The sequence below is a fragment of the Carcharhinus amblyrhynchos genome, chromosome 14 (genome assembly GCF_965287045.1).
Source record: "Carcharhinus amblyrhynchos chromosome 14, sCarAmb.v2.hapA, whole genome shotgun sequence".
Taxonomy (NCBI): Eukaryota; Metazoa; Chordata; class Chondrichthyes; order Carcharhiniformes; family Carcharhinidae; genus Carcharhinus; species Carcharhinus amblyrhynchos.
The window spans coordinates 30642617-30659155 of NC_137337.1; the positions used below are offsets into that span (position 1 = coordinate 30642617).

Consider the following 16539-nt stretch of genomic DNA (forward strand, 5'->3'; position numbering starts at 1 on the left):
TTATCAATAGCCTTTTAGTTATAGATAAAAGTGCATGATTTGAGTTGCGCGTTGGAAGATTTATCAACAGTGCACTCTGTTTTCTATCTGCAGTTAAGTAACCACCAGTTGCAATGTCTCAATGTGGTCATGTCTTGCCCATTCTCTAAGTATGGATGTACCTTCCAGGTCAGTACAAAATGTTTTTATTGTTCTTCATATTGAAGCTTTGCTACAAACAGGAGAAAAATCTCAATAATAGCACTAAAATTCTAGGGTAAAAGCCAATTACTGCAGATGCTGGAATCGGAAACAATGGGAAGAGAAGAGAGCCAATGTTTTGAGTCTAAATGACCTAGAGTCTAGGATCATCTAGACTTGAAATGTTAGCTCTATTGTCTGCCCACAGATGCTGTCAGACCTGCTGAGATTTTCCAGCATTTTCTATTTTTGCCTCTAAAATTCGAGGAGTCGATCTTACCAACAGAAGCCATTTCTTGAAATTGCAGAGGAAAGAGAAACTGCCTGGTATCCCTTTGTTGCACTGTAGATGGCTGCATTATAATATTACGGCACGGTGGCTCAGTGGTTAGCACTGCTGCCTTACAGTGCCAGGGAGCCGGGTTTGATTCGTGGCTTGAGTCGCTGTCTGTGTGGAGTTTGCATGTTCTTTCTGTTCCTGCATGGGTTTCCTCCCACAGTCTGAAAGACGCGCCGGTTAGGTGCATTGGCCAGGCTAAATTCTCCTTTAGTGTACGTGGCGAAAAACTGCAGCATGCGACGGTGCAGAGGGACCTCGGGGTCCTTGTGCATGAGTCGCAAAAACCCAGCCTGCAGGTGCAGCAGGTGGTCAGGAAGGCGAATGGGATGCTGGCCTTTACAGCGAGGGGGATTGAATATAAAAGTAGGGAGGCCTTGCTGCAGCTGTATAGGGCACTGGTGAGGCCGCAGCTGGAGTACTGTGTGCAGTTTTGGTCGTCGCACTTATGCAAGGATATTTTGGCCTTGGAGGGAGTGCAGAGGAGGTTTACTAGACTGATGCCGGAGTTGAGGGGGTTGAACTATGAGGAGAAGCTGAATAAACTAGGCTTGTACTCGTTAGAGTTTAGAAAAATGAGGGGAGATCTCATTGAGACGTATAAGATGTTGAATGGGATGGATAGGATAGAGGTGGAGAGGCTCTTCCCGCTCAGAAAGGACAGTAGGACTAGGGGGGCACAGCCTCAAGGTAAAGGGGGGGCGGTTTAGAACGGAGTTGAGGAGGAACTTCTTCACTCAAAGGGTGGTGAATCTCTGGAATTCTCTGCCCGTTGAAGTGGTGGAGGCTGCCTCGCTCAATATTTTTAAGACGCGGGTTGATAGGTTTTTGGTAGGCAAGGGGATTAAGGGTTATGGGGAGAGGGCGGGAAAGTGGAACTGAGCCACGACAGATCAGCCATGATCTTATTGAATGGCAGGGCAAGCTCGAGGGGCTAGATGGCCTACTCCTGCTCCTATTTCTTATGCTCTTATGAACAGGCACCTGAGCGTGACGACTCGGGGGATTGTCGCAGTAACTTCTTTGCAGTGTTTATGTAAGCCTACTTGTGACACTAATAAATAAATTTTAACTTTAATGTAACATGTAGAACAAAAGACGTACCTTCATGAGCTTACCTGGTGTATTTATCCAGGGACTAATACTGTTTACTGATTGCCTATAGTGAGTTTACATTTCTGTTTTATTTTCCATTGTTTTCTCCACAAGCTGACACTGAATTTTCTTTGCTTACTCTTTTAGGGAACCAACCAGGAGCTTAAAGTGCATGAAGCTGATAATATGGCTCAACATTTGAACTGTGTGCTAGTGAAGAATGGAGATCTGGAAAATACGGTAATCAGAGGGAGCAATTTGTTTGGTCCATCAGTGCTTGTTAGTCAAATCTGTGGTAATCGTTTTTAAAAGACTGCTCGCTGTGGCAGAGATCAGCAAGATTATTTTAATTTTAACCAGTCTGCCTCATTTATTCTTTAGAAACAAAGTTGCTGCTTGTACTTCACACCAATGCTTCAAATATTGAATCGTAGGAAAGCTGCCTTTGGTCCAGCCATTTGTTCCAATATTTGGATTCTATTTGCATTAATGCCAAAAAATGGTGTTGATGCGGTGGAACCCTGCTGTTTCATCCCAAATCTCATTGTGATTTTCCTATTCTCATTGTCTATCTATCCCTGGTCTATTTTATGTCAGCTGATTTCTTCTAGGATGGTGGTGCCATTCCTATCTCTCTCATCCACTGCAGCCCCACAACGCTGAGATATCTGCAGTCTTCTCATTCTGGCCTTTTATGCACCCCCAATTTGAATCGCTGCAAGATTGAGGTCTGTGGTTACACCCCAAGCTCTGAACCACCCTCCCTACACCCCTCTGCCTTTCCACCTCGCTTCCCTCCTTTAGGATATTCCCTGAAAAGCTGCCTCTTTGACCAAGCTTTTGGTTATCTGACCTATCATCTCCTCATGTGATTGGGTGTCATTCTTTGTTTTATAATGCTTCTGTGGAGCACCATGGGACGTTCCATTACGTTAAAGACGCTGTATAAATATAAGTTGTATTGTTGTCAAAATAGTGGAATATTTGATTGTAAATCATTTGTGTGTTTAAACAATATATTTCGGGCTAACTAGTTAACACTAGGTAAAAGGTAAAGTCGTCATAGTCCCAGGTGACCGCAGGCTGCTCTAACCCTCAAAGGTGGTGATTTAACCTGAGAATCACCACATCTCAGGCAAGCAGCAACCTTCACCAATATCCTCAGCTGGTATCAGAATTGAACCCACGCTGTAACCACCGCTCTGCATTGCAAACCAGCTGTCCAACCAACTGAGCTAAACGAACATACTAGAAGTATGATAAAACCGTTCAGCTTCACTTCCCAAGAAACAAAATTTGTTTCCTGTTACGCTTGGGAAGATGTGATGCAAGGGATGTCTTTATTGTAAGAAAAGGGTTCTCACGATGGAAGGCAGCTGTGACTGAGCATTCTCTTCCAAGTCTGTCACACGCACACATCCAGCATTTGCCTTTTGGTTTCTTATTCTGTGGTGCTGTTTCACCCAGTGGAAATCCCGGAACATTCTATTGCTTCCTCTTTGTCATGAGATAAGGGAACATTTAAGTGCTTGTAAAATCCATTATTAAACAAAAAAAAGCCAAGTTATTCAGTTACATTCTTGCTTTTGCTTCTTCCTCCTTCCATCCATTGGGAGGTCAAAAATTAAATACTTGGCCAGATGCTGTGCTGACTAACGTTAACGTGGTTTAATGTTAAGACAGTGTACAAAGTTAAATTAATTTAAGAAATAGTGTAATCATATTAAAATGCCCCTGAGATTGGAATTGTGACATCCTCAGCACTGATCCCCTGGTTTAACTTGAATGGTAAAATACAGGGAGGTGGATGATTGAGTGGGTGTGTGTCAGTCACTCGATACAGGATTATTCAAAGTTCTCCTTATTGTGTAAGTACAAGAGGACTGTTGAAATTGCTCAATGTGCCATCTAGTGGCCTGATTGAAGTCAACAAATGGAATGGGAACTGAATTGTCTGAGAACAAGGCGTTCTACATCTTTTTAATACAGACCCCACCAGTTTAAAATGCCCAGATAAAATGTATCGGGCAATGGCTGTGATTGATGTTAATTAAAAGTTTTCTGGATATAGAATCTTGGTTTCTTCTTCACTTACGCACTCGATAAGATAAAATCAGCTTCGAGCTCGAGAGCATGTTCCACAGTTATTATTGCATAATTACCACCAGCATTAGTGCTTGCCAATTTCTAGACTGCATAAATTCACTAATACAAAATCCAGTAGCAGCAGCTGGAGCGATTGAATCTGCTACATTTGACAGCTTCTGCCACCAGGATTTAAAATCTAACCCGGTTCTAGCGTGACCTTTTATTTGTCATACACTGAAATCACTTTTATTGGGTGGGAATTCTCTAATTCTACATGGTTGGCTCAGTGGTCTAGATGCACTGCTGATGTCCCTATATCTATTTCGCTCTGCAGGAGTTTCCAAGTTTCCCTCCACCCTTTCTGCTATTCTACCATAACCATGTAGGCCTCCTTGAAGGCCATCTTTTGTTCCTGTTCTTGTCTCCCATATCTCCCAGTTCTGATCATTTGAACTGAAATGTTAATTTTGTTTTCCCTCCTCACCAGTGCTACCTGACCTGCTGAGTGTCTCCAGCAGTTTTCTGCGTTTATGTTCGTTGCTCTTGTAATCCTTAAAACTGGTTTCCCTGGTTTGGGCTTAACGTGGGGCTTGCACAATTTAAAGCAAGTTAAATTCTTGCTGTACAGGTATCTATCTATCTGACTGCAGGCCACAACTGAAAAGTAAACGAGCTGGGATTGTCCAAGGCTGGCGTGTAATGGCCTTAGAATCCTGGCCAGTTTCCTCTTGTGCTAATCAGGGGCTGATATCTGTAGCTATGTAAAAACAGCTTTGCAGTGTTGCTTGGATACTTGAGATTTTTCTGTGTATTCCTGACCATGATGTGCACCATAGAAGCACAAATTCAGTGTGCAGTAGAACGTTGGGATTGTGGGAGACTGTGTGTGTCAGGCACCACTGCCCCACAGTTCCATTGCTAAATATATGCCTCTTACTGATGGTGATCACAAACTGAACCAAGTGTAGGGTAGGTTTTCTTGTGCTTGAGTGCTCTGTTTCAACTGTTGTCCTTTCAATGCTTTAACAATGGAATAATGAGGGAAAGGTTGTTCCGATGTCACTGAACACTGGTTGTGGTAATGTGATAATTTAGGGAACTGGAAATGGCTGAGGGTTGATTTTTTTTTTGAACCCTGGGAGTTTACGGTCAGCAAGGGCAAACATGAATGGGTCAACTTAGAGGAATAGTTTCAAGGTGCTACTGTACTTAATCCCACTAGAAATTCTAATGTCGTAGCAAAAATTAACTCATTTTTACTGTAAAAACAATCCTGGATGTTTTGTGCGCCTCACCAGAAAGGGCTTTTGCCAATTGAGCTATGACAGCCAATGGAGAAATGTGGCTAATGCAGTCTGCAGTGTTATATAACACTGAATTTGATGCCTTACATGGTAAGGTGGATTGTTCACTGTAGATTTCTGAGAGAATCTGGAACTATGGTGCATTCCTCCGCATCTGACAATTGAAAACAGGTGTGTTCTAGATCAAGGCATTTTAATCGAATACTTTTTAATGACTTGTTTCTCATTCTGTTTGAAAAATCATTTTTAAGGAAACCCAGCCAGCATTTATAACCTCAAGCTGGTTTTGAATGAAGATTCCTTTGATTTTACAAGTTGCAGCCAAAATATTTCAAAGTTTCTTCTGCACTAAGAAAGCCTAAATGCATTGGAAATGTTAAAAAAAAAAATCACATTGCGTTTTATGTGTAAACTTTGCCCGGATGTTGTTTTGTGTAAAGTTTATATTCGCCTATCAAATCAATGACAGGTATTGATTGGGATCTTTTTAAGCTACAAGCAGCTATCCGGTATTTGATTGTGAATCCCTTGCAGTAACGCAAAAACCGGATTTCACGCTGCCAGCTGTTGACTGTGTTCACTTTTTAAAAACGGTGGTAGCAGATGTTGATGATTTGTGCTATTTGATTTTTTTTAAGCCTTGGCTTTGTCTGTGTTTTGGATGAACAATCTGTGCTTTTTTTTTTGTTCTCAGCAGTGGTGTGGATGCATTTTTTGTGGGTTCCTTTGTTGTCCTGGTTCCGTGGAATAAATGGAATTTTTGGAAATGGGTCACAGTTTCCTCCTCCCTTTTCTAGATGTGTCAGCACTGGCTGAGTGGTGGCCCTATTTTCCCCTCCAGCATGTGAGCTTGTGGCTTCAAGCCCCATTCCGCAACCTTGAGCACACAATGTAGCTTGGCATGTCAAGTAGGGTGCGCTGTTAAGAGGTGATATCTTTTGAAATGAGATCCTGTCTGATTGCTCAGGTAGAAAACAAGAACAAAAGAAAGACTTGCATTAATATGCACAGTAGCACAGTGGTTAGCACTGCTGCCTCACATCTCCAGGGACCTGAGTTTGATTCACTGTCCGTGTGGAGTTTGCACATTCTCCTCGTGCCTTCTTGGGTTTCCTCCGGGTGCTCCGGTTTCCTCCCACAGTCCAAAGATGTGTGGGCTGGGTTGATTGGCCATGCTAAAATTGCCCCTTAGTGTCCTGAGATGCATAGGTTAGAGAGATTAGTGGGTAAATATGTAGGGATATGAGAGTAGGGCCTGAGTGGGATTGTGGTTGGTGCAGACTCAGTGGGCTAAATGGCCTCTTTCTGTACTGTAGGGTTTCTAGGGTTCTATGGTTCACTGCTGCCTCACAGTGACAGGGACCCAGGTTCAATCCCCAGCTTGGGTCACTGTCTGTGTGGAATTTGCATGTTCTCCCCATGTCTGCATGGGTTTCCTCTGGGTACGGTTTCCTCCTACAGTCCAAAGATGCGCAGGTTATGTGGATTGGCCATGTTAAATTGCATGGGGTAATTGGGTTAGGGCCTGGGTGGGATTGTGGTCAGTGCAAACTCGATGGGCCGAATGGCTTCCTGCACTGTAGGGATTCTATGATTCTATAGTGCCTTTCACAATCTCAGAGGAGGCGGTAGTGCAGTGGTATCGTCACTGGACTTGTAATGTTTGAATGCCATCATAGCAGATGGAGAAACTTGAATGTAATAAAAATCTGGAATTAAAATCCTATTGAAATGATGACCATGAAACCGTTGTCTGTTGTTGTGAAAATCCATCTGGTTCACTGTTGTCCTTTAGGGAAGGAAATCTGTCATCTTATCTCACTTGGCCTACACATGATTCCAAACCCTTAGCAATGTGGTTGACTCTTAAATGGCCACTTGCTTCAAGGGCAATTAGGGATGGGTGAAGCCCACATTTCTTGAATGAGCTCTTTATGACCAATGAAGCATTTTTGTAATTTTGTGATTCTGGCCTCACTGTATTTTCCTGTTGTAATATATGGAAACAATGTGATGAAGGGTGTGGAGAGTCTGCAGAAGGATCTAGATAGGCTGGGCGAATGGGCCAGGAACTGGCAAATGGAATCTAATGTTGGCAAGTGCGAGGTGGTCCACTTTGGTAGGAATAATGGTAGGAAGGATTATTACTTACGTGGAGAAAAACTGCAGCAGGCGACAGTGCAGAGGGACCTCGGGGTCCTTGTGCATGAGTCGCAAAAACCCAGCTTGCAGGTACAGCAGGTGGTCAGGAAGGCAAATGGGATGCTGGCCTTCATAGCGAGGGGGATTGAATATAAAAGTAGGGAGGTCTTGCTGCGGCTGTATAGGGCATTGGTGAGACCGCAGCTGGAGTACTGTGTGCAGTTTTGGGCGCCGTACTTACGCAAGGATATTTTGGCCTTGGAGGGAGTGCAGAGGAGGTTTACTAGGCTGATGCCAGAGTTGAGGGGGTTGAGCTATGAGGAGAGGCTGAATAAACTAGGCTTGTACTCGTTAGAGTTTAGAAGAATGAGGGGAGATCTCATTGAGACGTATAAGATGATGAATGGGATGGATAGGATAGAGGTGGAGAGACTCTTCCCGCTCAGAAAGGACAGTAGGACTAGGGGGCACAGCCTCAAGATAAAGGGGGGGCGGTTTAGAACAGAGTTGAGGAGGAGCTTCTTCACTCAAAGGGTGGTGAATCTCTGGAATTCTCTGCCCGTTGAAGTGGTGGAGGCTGCCTCGCTAAATATTTTTAAGACGCGGGTTGATGGGTTTTTGATAAGAGAGGGGATTAAGGGTTATGGGGAGAGGGCGGAAATGTGGAACTGAGCCACGACAGATCAGCCATGATCTTATTGAATGGCGGGGCAGGCTCGAAGGGCTAGATGGCCTACTCCTGCTCCTATTTCTTATGTTCTATACCTTGGTTGAAGGATAAACAATGACCAGGACACTTGGGACATCTCATAGAATCCCCACAGTGCAGAAGGAGGCCGTTTGGCCCATCAGGTCTGTACTGACCACAATCCCACCACAGGTCCTATTCCCGTAATCCCACATATTTACCCTGATACTAGCATCAATTTAGCCTGGCCAATCAACCTAACCCGCACATCTTTAGACTGTGGGAGGAAACCGGAGGAACCTCACGCAGATACTGGAAGAATGTGCAAACTCTACACAGACAGTGACCCAAGGCCGGAATTGAACCTGGACCCCTGGTGCTGTGAGGCAGCAGTGCTAACCACCGTGCCACTGTGCAAGAGAAGAACTTTTTTTTTCATATAGTGTCATTAGCTCTTTGTCCACCTGGATTAACATCTCCTGCAAAGGATGGCACCTCCCTCCTTCTTGAACTGGAGTTTCAGCTGAGATTAAATGTTCAAGTCTTTGGAGTGCGACTTCAGACAAACATTTTAGGGTCTGAAATTTTAATATCCTACATAAATTATAGGAGGCCACAGTATTGTCTAAAGAAGAGCAGCGGTATTCTCCTGAGCCGTATTTATCACTCTACCAGCCCCACGGAAAGCAGATTAATTGGCCATGGATCTCAATACCATGTGTGGGATCTTGCTGTATGAAAATTTAGCTGCCAGGTTTTGTCACGTTGCAACAGTGACTAAAGTCTATCGGAATGTATTGAGATCATGAAAGGCAGTTCATATTTGTAATTTTAACTCTTTCCTTTCCTGTCTCTGTACATATTTGGTAGGAAAGAGTTTGAGACAGACTTTCAATTCTGTCAGAATTTGCGTGGGAAGTCATTCATGATAATCCTGCAATCTTTAGACCGAAATTTCTTTCTTTCCATTATGTCATTGACTGCCATTGTTGACATGCACCTTGCTTTTTCATTATTAACCCCAGGTATGGTCATACAACATACAGTTGGGAGTAAGAATAGGCCATTTGGCCCCTCAAGCCTGCACCACCATTTAATAAAATTGTGGCTGATCTGTGATTATGGCCTCAAGTCTGCTTTCCTGTCTACCTCCTATATATAATCTTTGGCTCTCTTGGCTCCTCCCTTCCACTACATACAAGTTTCAATCTTTTCGTCCATTCTCTTTTACGCCAGTTAATTTTATCCAATTTATTTTCATGTAATGCAGTTAGAAAGGCAGTCAGCTGACTGACACAATAGGGTAACCCCAAATGATAGGCTAATAAGTTAATAGCTCTCAGTTTTGGAACTGTAGCTATGAGAAGGGAGCTGTTTTTGCACTATGCTGTTGGGTCTTTGATCTGGTTTGATTGCCGTTAGCCATGTTGAAACCAAAACCTCGAATGATGTGAGAAGTTCTCATTTAAAATGTTTCTGGGCATTGTTCCAGCCGTGAGCTCCTGAGACTAGACGTCTGAGAACTATTGAAAAAAGCTTGTGATTCACCCTTTTCCATTCATCTTAAATCTAAACTCGATTCCTTCGTTCTACGAAAGAACATTAATGTTCACTGGTATTGAAGGATTATACTTTAATGTGCAGTTGGTCTTAGTTTTATACTCTCACTGGACTGAATTACAATGTGAAGTGCATGTTGTTACTTAGCTGAGATTAAGGTATGTTTATGGACAAATTTGGATCACTTTTTTGACATCTTATTTAAATATACAGATTGAGAGTAATTTCATTTTTTTGCATTTAATATGTTGTGTTAAGGAAATGCGGGATGAATAGATACAACACCCTGGATACACAAAGTCATTTGACATATTCCTGTCAAATTATTAAAATGGATATGAAAATTCAGGCAGAACAATGGCTCTTTTAGTATATTGGACTCCCATTTAAATCCCAGCCAGCATCTGTTCACCCCATGACCAAGTGATCAAAGCCTTCCTCTCTCTCTCGGAGAGACAACTGAGAAAGTGGTGGTATCGGGACGCTTTTAAAATGGAAAACCTTGTCTGAAGCAGTGTTACCGCTTGTCAGATGATCATGGCATCTGGAACGGGCCCGAGGCCCAGTTCATTCCTCACTTCCGGGAGTACAAATAGCAGATGATAAGAACGTAAAGAAATAAAGCTGAGATTTTTGTATATTTGACAAAAATTAGAGATTTCTGGTCTCTGCAAATGAGTGACAAATATGAATCTTGATGCCCGAGAACATAAATCCAAAATCTCTGGTGAAGAGATCAACACTGCTTGCTGATCTGAGACCTTTAGTAACAGCATTTTATTAAAAAATCTTGTTGCAGATTTTTGAGCTTCAGAACAAATTGCAGGAAAAGTCTAAAACAATTGACATTATGGCAGCTCAGATAAGCCACATGGAGAAAGAACAAAGTAAATTAGGACAGCTTTCAAGTAAGAACGAAAGTCGACTTGGGCACATGCAGGTAAGAACAACCGGCACAAATAAAAACTGCTCTGGTATCTGCAGCTCCCATTAGTGGGAGTATGCCTATAATATAGCTTGCTGTAGAATGTTGAATGGTTTAGGAATAAAATGTCAGCGGAAAGCTTGATCAGATTATACAGCGCTGTTCTGATTAGGCTGTCTGCTTGCAGAGAAACGACGGTGACAGGGGAGGCGGTAGCATAGTGGTACTGTCACTGGGCTAGAAATCCAGAGACGCTTGGTAATGCTCTGGTGATCTGCATTCAAGTCCCACCACAGCAAATAGTGGAATTTGAATTCAGTAAAAATCTGGAATTAAAAGTCTACTGATGGCCATGAAACTATCGTCAATTGTTGTAAAAGCCTATCTGGTTCACCAATGTCCTTTAGGGAAGGCAATCTTTCATCCTTATCCGGTCTGGCCTATATGTGACTCCAGATCCACAGCAATGTGGTTGATTCTCAACTGCCCTCAGGGATGGGCAATAAATGCTGGCCCAGCCAGTGACTCCCACATCCCAGGAATGGATAAGAAACAAACTTTCAGGATCTAAAGGTTCCAAGGCTACATGACAGTGAACGGACTAAAGTTTGAGTAAAGACTAAGGAGGCACAGGCTTTTTAATCTAGAAAGCTTGCAGCTGAGCTGTGATCATGAGTTTATAAAATAGTTAATGTTTTGACATGATACCAGAATTGGAACAACTTTCGTAACCAAACTCCCCCACTTTCCCACAGAGTGGAAACATAACAATCCTCTGCCTCTCTATCCTTGATGTGGAGATGCTGGTGTTGGACTGGGGTAAACACAGTAAGAAGTCTCGCAGCACCAGGTTAAAGTCCAAAAGAAAACTCTCCACACACCTGACGAAGGAACAGCGTTCCGAAAGCTTGTGGCGTTTACTATCAAATAAACCTTTTGGACTTTAACCTGGTGTTGCAAGACTTCTTACTGTCTCTATCCTTGAGCACGGATTTAAATGTAAATGATGTAGACTCTAGGTTAACTGCGATGTTGAGCTTCCCTGTCCACCTCAAAGAGTATCTTTTCACATTGTGTCAAACATGACATTTAACTTGTGCTTCTTTTCTGTTTTGTAGAAAATGTTAGCCAGTCACACAGATAAATTAATGAATATTGATCAAGCGTCACAACAGACGTATCAGAAGCAGGAGGAGTCTGTGAGAGAGGTGAAAAGTTTGGAAGAATCTGTAAACCAGCTTCAGATGCAAGTGCGACAGCTGGAACTGTCCGGCAGAACTGTTGGGTCAGGCACGGGAGCAGCGAGCCTCAGTGAGTACAGTACCATCACTCTAACCCCTAGACTGAAGGACCTGTTTCCATGCTGTATATCTCTATATGACCTTCTGTCACCTGCTGTTGAAAAGTTAGGAGTAATGCAACCAGTTTTAGAAATAATGGAGCATTCAAAACTAGGTTACACTGATAATATGCCAAACTCTAGAGGAGCTCTGGGTCATAATTCTAAGCATTAAAATTTTATTTGTTTGGAGGCTGGATATTATTGCCATGACAATGGTTTCCTCCCAATAACTTTTTAAATGAGAACACTTTGTCTTGAGTTGGCCATCATTAAGAGGTGTGATAGTAAATGAATTTATCGCTGCAAAATTACCCAGCTCAGATAAAAGCTTTCGATCTGAAAATGTTTCTGGGTTTTTGTTTGCAGCAGCACTAGATAACCAAGTAAAGAGACACGACAACCTACTGAGCGTCCACGATGTGCGGTTAGCGGACATGGACCTGCGCTTCCAAGTGCTCGAAACGGCGAGCTACAACGGGAAACTGATTTGGAAAATCCGAGACTACGCTCGCCGCAAACAGGAGGCTGTCAGCGGGAAAACGTTGTCCTTGTATAGCCAGCCGTTTTACACGGGTTACTTTGGCTACAAGATGTGCGCTCGGGTTTACCTCAACGGAGATGGGATGGGTAAAGGGACTCACTTATCGTTGTTTTTTGTCGTTATGCGGGGAGAGTACGACGCACTGTTACCGTGGCCTTTTAAACAGAAAGTAACGTTGATGCTATTGGACCAAGCACCGGCCAGTCGCCACTTAGGTGATGCCTTTAAACCAGATCCTAACAGTAGCAGTTTTAAAAAGCCAGTAGGTGAGATGAATATTGCTTCAGGCTGCCCGCTCTTTGTTGCACAGCCGGTCTTGGAAAGTGGGACGTATATTAAAGATGACACTATCTTCATAAAAGTAGTTGTTGATACCTCAGATTTGCCGGACCCCTGACCCATTAACGTGTCCGACACGAGGGGAGTTAAAATTGCAGCACGGGGGCTCTGCACCAATGGAGCACAGCGTTGTTGATCTTCAACAGATGGACATTCCTCGCAGCTGGTCGCTATGAGCAGTTCACCGGTCCCACCTGAAGCACAAGGACTTCACTTCACAGCAAAAGAGGTCATACTGGAAGGACACCGATAACTTTAGAATATTTGGTGGTGATTCATTCTGTGGGTTCCCTCAGAAGCTGTGTTAAATACATTACAGATGTCCTGAAGTAATGACAGACAGTATTGATTGTCCAATCAAAGTGGGAGTTGTAGTTGGAACTCTGAAAAAAGCACTGTAGCATGTTTCTGTTAGCATTACAATCTGGCTACTCTGTATGCTACAGCAGCATGGCCAAAATGTGACTTGCATTCTTCCTTTTGTTTAGCTTCCAAGTTTGAGTTGGGCTCAGCACTGAGTTATGGTAAAGGGAGTTTCCAGAGTTGCGACAATGTGACTCCAGGTCATTGCCTGTAAAACTCCCCAGTCATTTCTTCAATTCCAATGAGTTGAGTGGCTGTGGTTTGATGGGAGGGGTGAACGAGAGGAAACCTGCCAGCTGAGAGTCAATCCAACAGGTTCCTCCCATTTCATGTTGTCTGGGGTGCATGGAGAGCTCATTCAAAATGAGGGTTTGGATTGACTTGAAATGTTTAAAAAATATTATTTAGTTCCTATTCTTGGAATGTTAATGTTATAGTTTCTTGCTGTGTACTAGTCCTGAATACAAAAATCCTACGGGTAACCAAATCTGATCTGGTTCTTGGATCACTGTCTGTGTGGAGTTTGCACCTTCTTCCTGTGTCTTGCGTGGGTTTCCTCCAGGTGCTCTGGTTTTCCTCCCACAGACCAAAGGTGTGCAGATTAGGTGGATTGGCCATACTAAATTAACCCTTAATGAGAGGGAGATTAGCAGGGTAAATGCACGGGTTACAGGGATTAGGGCCTGGGTGGGATTGTTGTTGATCCAGGCTTGATGGGCTGAATGGCCTCCTGTACTATATGATTCTAGGTTTCCAATTGGAGAATAAATACACTACCAACTGGAAGCAGCGGTGAATCACAATGACAATTTATCATCTAGTTTGACCTCAGCAAACTTCAACCTAAGAAATGAATCACATCTGCTTTGTCCCATTGAGTCGATCTGTTATCAATGTAGTCTCACTGGTCCTAACTACAGAAAGCTCTCTGTTGTCCACCAACAGGGTCGTTCCCTTCATTCACCCTTACTGCAGCAAACTCTATGTGGGGAACTGCGTGACCAGGATTGCCCCCTTCCTGGCAGCAGCCATGTGGTACAGTATGCAGAAAAGTACTGCTCACATGATGTGATGAGAAACAATACAAGCTGGAATCACCATTGATGGTGTGGCTGGAATTGACAAGACCACCTGACCATGAAATCCATTTTCACAAATTGGCAATAATCAGACCTTTTTACATTGCCTAGTTTGTACTGCAGTAGAACCAGTTGAGTAGGAAGTGCACATTCAATTTTGATATAGTTGTTTCCAAATGTACAACTGAAGATGTATTTCTTCCACTCATCCCTGTGTCACTTGTTGTCTTATGACACGGATCATCCAAACACACAATAAATAGTCCATTCCCCTGATGCTGGCTTGGTAAATGCACTCCATATTGTGGTGGTAAACCTTCTTGCTGGGAAGGTTCCTGTCTCAATAGCCCTGGCCTGTGCTGAATTATCTGATGACACCAGGTTTAAGTCCAACCAATTTATTTAATCAAATAAATCGGTTGGACTTAAACCTGGTGTTGTCAGACTTTTTACAGTGTTTACCCCAGTCCAATGCCAGCATATCCACATCAGAATTATCTGATGATAGGGCATGACAGGTCATTCAGGTGTGGAAAGTTTGAAAAATTTGCCAAGTGCCAAAGATCTGGCGGAAAATGCAAAATGTGAAGGTGTTCAGTAATGCGGCTTTCTGTGATGAACTCGGTGTCTCGTTGCAAAAAGAATTGAGTACAGGAGCAAGGATGTCTGAAGCTGCAGCTGTGCAGGGCCTTGGTGGGACCACACCTGGAGTATTGTGTCCAGTTTTTGGTGGAATCTTTGCTCCCCCTTCCCAGCAGCAGAGATGGTCTGCCATTGGCTGTCCCAAGATCCTCTGGTCCACCAATGCCGATGGGGTTTTGCCTGCCTTGTGCTCTCCACCACCAGGGAACTTGCTGGGGTGCAGGGGGAGGGTGGGGGGTCACCATTGGCAGGACCAGAAGATTTTGCCAGCCAGAAGGGCCAGAGAGTTTTGACCTTGGTCTCCTTGCCTAAGAGAAAGGATATACTTGCCATAGAGGGACTGCGGTGAAGGTTCACTGGACTGATGGCTGGATTCTTATATGAGGTGAGATTGGGTTAGCTGGGCCTGTATTCACTGGAATTTAGAAGAACGAGAGGGGATCTAATTGAAATGTATAAAATTCTGACAGTGCTGGACAAACTGGATGCAGGGATGATTCCTCTGGCTGGAAGTTCTAGAACAAGGGGTCACACTCTAAGGATATGGAGTAGGTCATTTAGGATTGAGATCAGGAGAAGCTTCTTCATCAGAGGGTGGTGAACCTGTGGAATTCTCTACCATGGAAGGTTGTGATGGTTAAGTGACTGAATATGTTTTGCAAGGAAGTAGATTTCTAGACTGTAAAGATCTCCGGAGTTTGGGGAGAGTGTAAGAGTTCAGCATTGAGGAGCAGCCCTGATCATATTGAGTGGCAGAGCAGATTTAAAAGGGACAAAAGGATCTACTCCTACTTTCTATGCTTTGAAGTCCAGACTCTCATGAAGAACAGCCATTTGAGGGAGGTTTAGTAGCACATGTGGACCCAAGCCAGTGTCAACCACACCCTTCAACTCAGATGTTTAAAAATCCATTATTGTCAGTGATTCTAGAATTCAGTGCGGATCAATGGGAAATGGAAGACAACGTGAGGATTGGTCTTATTCACTGTGTCACTGTGAAAACTCAGCCGGTGTTCCAAGAGAATGAGATGGAGAAACAAGCTGTGCTTTTCACCTCGTTTTGCATCACAGGCAATACTTTGTGAATTTGTCAATCGAAAAGAGGTTTGCAATATTAACTATGTCAGCTTTCTCAAACTTTACCACAAGAGTAGCCAATAGATAGTTACAAAAAGTGAAGGTGGATAATTTGGGATAGCACTTGAAATAAGGATAAGTCCTGAAATTTGTGGGTACCATTCCAATCCAACCCTTAATAATTTGATTTGCTCCTCCCTCGCAATGGTTTTGTGTACTCTTACTTTATGTAAAGCCTCCAAAGATGGGAATTTGTTTGACCCAGGTTACCACTCTACAAAATTATTGCATTGTTTATTACAAATCTACCACCTGGCTACAACTTAATCATTGGTGTGCAAGTGAGGTTTGGATTAAAATACTAAATCAGTCTGGTCTTTTTCTGATCCTGATTAAGGGTGGGGCCTTTATAAATTTATTTTCAGAAACTCTTTTGCTTTTATTGGATGCATTGAAAGAGTTGGCACCTTTGGCGCTTATACTCTGGTGTTTGCTTATTTTTGTCTCCAGGGTTAGTGTCTGTCCATGTTCATTCTGCTAAATCCCTCCCCCCTTATCCAGGGGCTAAATTGTACACCCATGTTTAAAAGTCTGCTGTCAGAACAAACAACTCAAAATTTAGTGCTGGAGCTGTAGGGAGCTGGTATTTGGGAATGGGGAGCTGGACATCGACGCTAGGGGTCCTTAAATTCAAGCAAAACACAAGTACCAGTGTACGAGGACTCTGTCACGAAGGATGAACTGGTGATACAATAAGGGCATCATGTTGACCTCGAACATCACCTCCTTTTTAGCCACTGGAGATTCTGCTCAGGAGAAGCTGGAAACCGCAAGCAT

General features: G+C 43.3%; 1 protein-coding gene across 2 annotated transcripts in view; it reads left to right on the forward strand.

The window, feature by feature from the left end:
* traf3 (TNF receptor-associated factor 3) overlaps positions 1–16072 on the forward strand; it is a 73640-nt gene extending 57568 nt beyond the window's left edge. For both annotated transcript variants that reach the window (XM_080202543.1, XM_080202544.1), the window contains 5 exons: positions 94–168; positions 1760–1852; positions 10194–10334; positions 11438–11630; positions 12028–16072. In XM_080202543.1, coding sequence (XP_080058669.1) covers positions 94–168; positions 1760–1852; positions 10194–10334; positions 11438–11630; positions 12028–12599 — 1074 coding nt within the window. In that variant the 3' untranslated portion in view covers positions 12600–16072. The remainder of the gene's footprint in view (positions 1–93; positions 169–1759; positions 1853–10193; positions 10335–11437; positions 11631–12027) is intronic.
* The last annotated feature ends 467 nt before the right edge of the window (positions 16073–16539 follow it).